Raw genomic sequence first — 2,876 nt, 5'->3', positions numbered from 1 at the left:
ATTTTATTGTGATATTTATATTATTTTATTGTGTTGAAAGCTAAAATAGATTTACTGCTGCAGCATGTGTGTAGGTAAAATAAATAAAATAACTTTTTATGAAAATAAAAAATTAAATTTTTAACTCTGGATGCTCTAACTTAATGCTTACCCTAAACTAGCATGGTTCCCCCAATAAGAGAGGTTTAAGGAATGGGTTAATCGCACCCATGATTCATGTGTTGTCGTGGTCAAAACTCAAAAGCATCTGACACCACACGTTATCAGACCAATATATATTACCCTCATTGCCCCTATCCTTACATTTTCAGTTACACTGCAACGTTACTTTCCAAACCCATTTTCCCGATATGGAATTGGAAACCCTTTCTTCTCTTCTTTTGATCTCTTGCACTTCAAGACCTCTCTCTTACAAAATACAAAGCCCCTCTCAGAGTTAGCTCTCAGATCATCCTTTTGTTGAAGAAGAAGAAGAAGAAGAAAAAGAAAGAAAGATGGGTCGTGGAAAGATCGAGATCAAGAGGATTGAGAACCAAACCAACAGGCAAGTCACCTACTCCAAGCGACGAAATGGTATTTTCAAGAAAGCTCAGGAGCTCACTGTTCTCTGTGATGCTAAGGTCTCGATCATCATGTTCTCTAGTACTGGCAAGTTCCATGAGTACACTAGCCCCTCCATAACGTAAGCTTCACGGACCACTCTCTCTTTCTCTCACTAATGTTATTACGTGACAAACGAAACCCTAATATGATCAACTTTGTTTTGGGTTTTTTTGATGTGTTTTTCCCAACCAGGACAAAGAAGATCTATGATCAGTACCAAGATGCTTTGCATACTGACCTATGGAGCTCACACTACGAGGTTTCACTCTCATTTTTTTAGTTCTGATCTGTGAATCTGTGACTATTTATTCTATTATTAAGGTTTTCTTTCTTAGTATCTCTTTCTGATTTAGTTTTGTGTACTTATGACTGCAGAGAATGCAAGAAAACTTGAGGAAACTGAAAGAAATTAACATTAGACTGAGCAGAGAGATAAGGTAAAGCATACTAGAAAAAAGTGATTTGTCTGATAGATTAAAGGCAGTCATGCCCAAATTAATGTAGAGCGCCTAGGTTTTTCATGCGTGGCTAATTAGGATATTGTTTTGACAGGCAGAGGGTGGGTGAGGATCTGAACGGTCTGAGCCTAGACGATCTACGTTCTCTTCAGCATAAGGTGTCTTCTTCCTTGGACATCGTACGCGCACGAAAGGTTGGGTTTTGTTATCTATATATTTTGAGAAATTCTGTAGACACAACTTTGCGTGTAGGTTTTGAAAATTTTTCAAATATGTTATTGAATCCCTACTAAAAGAGAGTGATTTTAGCTTAGGCATGTAAATCTGCAAAGATCTTTAGTGTTCACAAATTTTCTTAATTTATTTATGCTACTAAATCTTGGTTTTTCTTAGTTATTTATGCTACTAAACCATGTTCTTTTTTCTTTTTCTTTTTTTTTTTCCTTGGGGAGAAGCACATAATTAACTTTACTAATAATTAGAAGATCATTTTCATTTTCAAATGGATGTACTCTGAACATTTGACAAAATTTCTTTTATATTTAATCAGTGAGCATCTTTTTTTTTCCTTTTTTTTTTTTTCCAAAGGTAATCTTTGATTTTCCTTTTGAGCTAAACTATAGGAGAATTTATTTATTGGCGTCCTTGGAACACTTATAATAAAGTTCAAATGCCTGAATTGCTTATTAGTAGGGGTAAAAAAATGCATAAAATTTCTATTGCTTTCGATTTGTCCTTTCTAAAAATTTTAATTTTCACTGAAGTTCATAATCCTTGATTATTGGACCTACATCATTGAAATTTGATCCACGAACTATCTTCTGAAAAAAAGGATCCCTGAACTTTTTCTTTCTATTACCTTAAACGAGATTGTTACTTTTTTTTTGTCCTTTTCTTTTCATCTGCAACATATTTTGGGAGTTTACTCATCTAGCTGAGTTTTTACAAACAGTTCTGTATAGATTTTATAAAAGAATTTAGTTAAGCTAACAATATAAATCTTCAATGTATCCTTTACACAGTACCACGTTATCAAAACTCAGACCGAGACCTACAAGAAAAAGGTTAGCAAATTCAATAGTAGATATGAGTTCTTTTTAATTTGTTTCTCACTCTTATGTCACCTCCAAGTTGCTTTTGGACCTCTATTACTTTGAACTTCTATTGCAGGTAAAGAACTTGGAGGAAAGACACGGCAATCTCCTGCTCGATCTTGTAAGATTCTTAAAATTGAATTTGTCTTAATTCAGTTTGCAATCAATTATTATTTATCCAAAAAAATTCAATCAATTCTTTTGTTGAATATTGTCTTAAGTCATATATATCATATATGGTCATATATCTAAGGTTCTAAATAATGATTCTTTTCTCTTTTCTGTTCAAATTTAAGAGGGCAAGATTGGAGGATCCACAATATGGATTAGTGGACAATGAAGGAGACTATGAATCCACCATTGCTCTGACAAATGGTGCCTCCAACTTATATGCATTCCGCTTGCATAGCAGCCACCTGGATCTTCATCATGCTGGGGGATTTGAAACCGAGGATCTGCGCCTTGCTTGAATGGCAGTAGGAGTTGCATCTCCAATACATGTTTAATCTACTATGTGTTTTTATTTTCAGATAAACTGTTTAATTAAACTCATGATGCAGTATGTAAGGGTTTTAAAGTTGGGCTCTATTATATAGATATGGACATTATGTTTGCTAGCAAGTATTGGCTGAAACTGTAATTGCTTTTAATGCACACTTCTTGTATATACTTTGTTTGTCACGATGCAATATGTACGGTACCTTATATCTTGTTCTTGTTA

General features: G+C 34.1%; 1 protein-coding gene across 1 annotated transcript; it reads left to right on the top strand.

Moving 5' to 3' along the window:
• Positions 1-331: 331 nt before the first annotated feature.
• On the top strand, positions 332-2,876 carry LOC115995230 (agamous-like MADS-box protein TM6). Its single transcript, XM_031119713.1, has 7 exons — positions 332-682; positions 796-862; positions 979-1,040; positions 1,156-1,255; positions 2,084-2,125; positions 2,232-2,276; positions 2,452-2,876. The coding sequence occupies exons 1-7, from the start codon at positions 495-497 to the stop codon at positions 2,623-2,625; spliced, it is 678 nt and encodes a 225-aa protein (XP_030975573.1). The 5' UTR covers positions 332-494; the 3' UTR covers positions 2,626-2,876.

This window comes from Quercus lobata, chromosome 6 (assembly GCF_001633185.2).
Source record: "Quercus lobata isolate SW786 chromosome 6, ValleyOak3.0 Primary Assembly, whole genome shotgun sequence".
Taxonomy (NCBI): Eukaryota; Viridiplantae; Streptophyta; class Magnoliopsida; order Fagales; family Fagaceae; genus Quercus; species Quercus lobata.
Note: the sequence above shows the minus strand (reverse complement) of the source record. Positions and strands in the feature narration are given on the sequence as shown.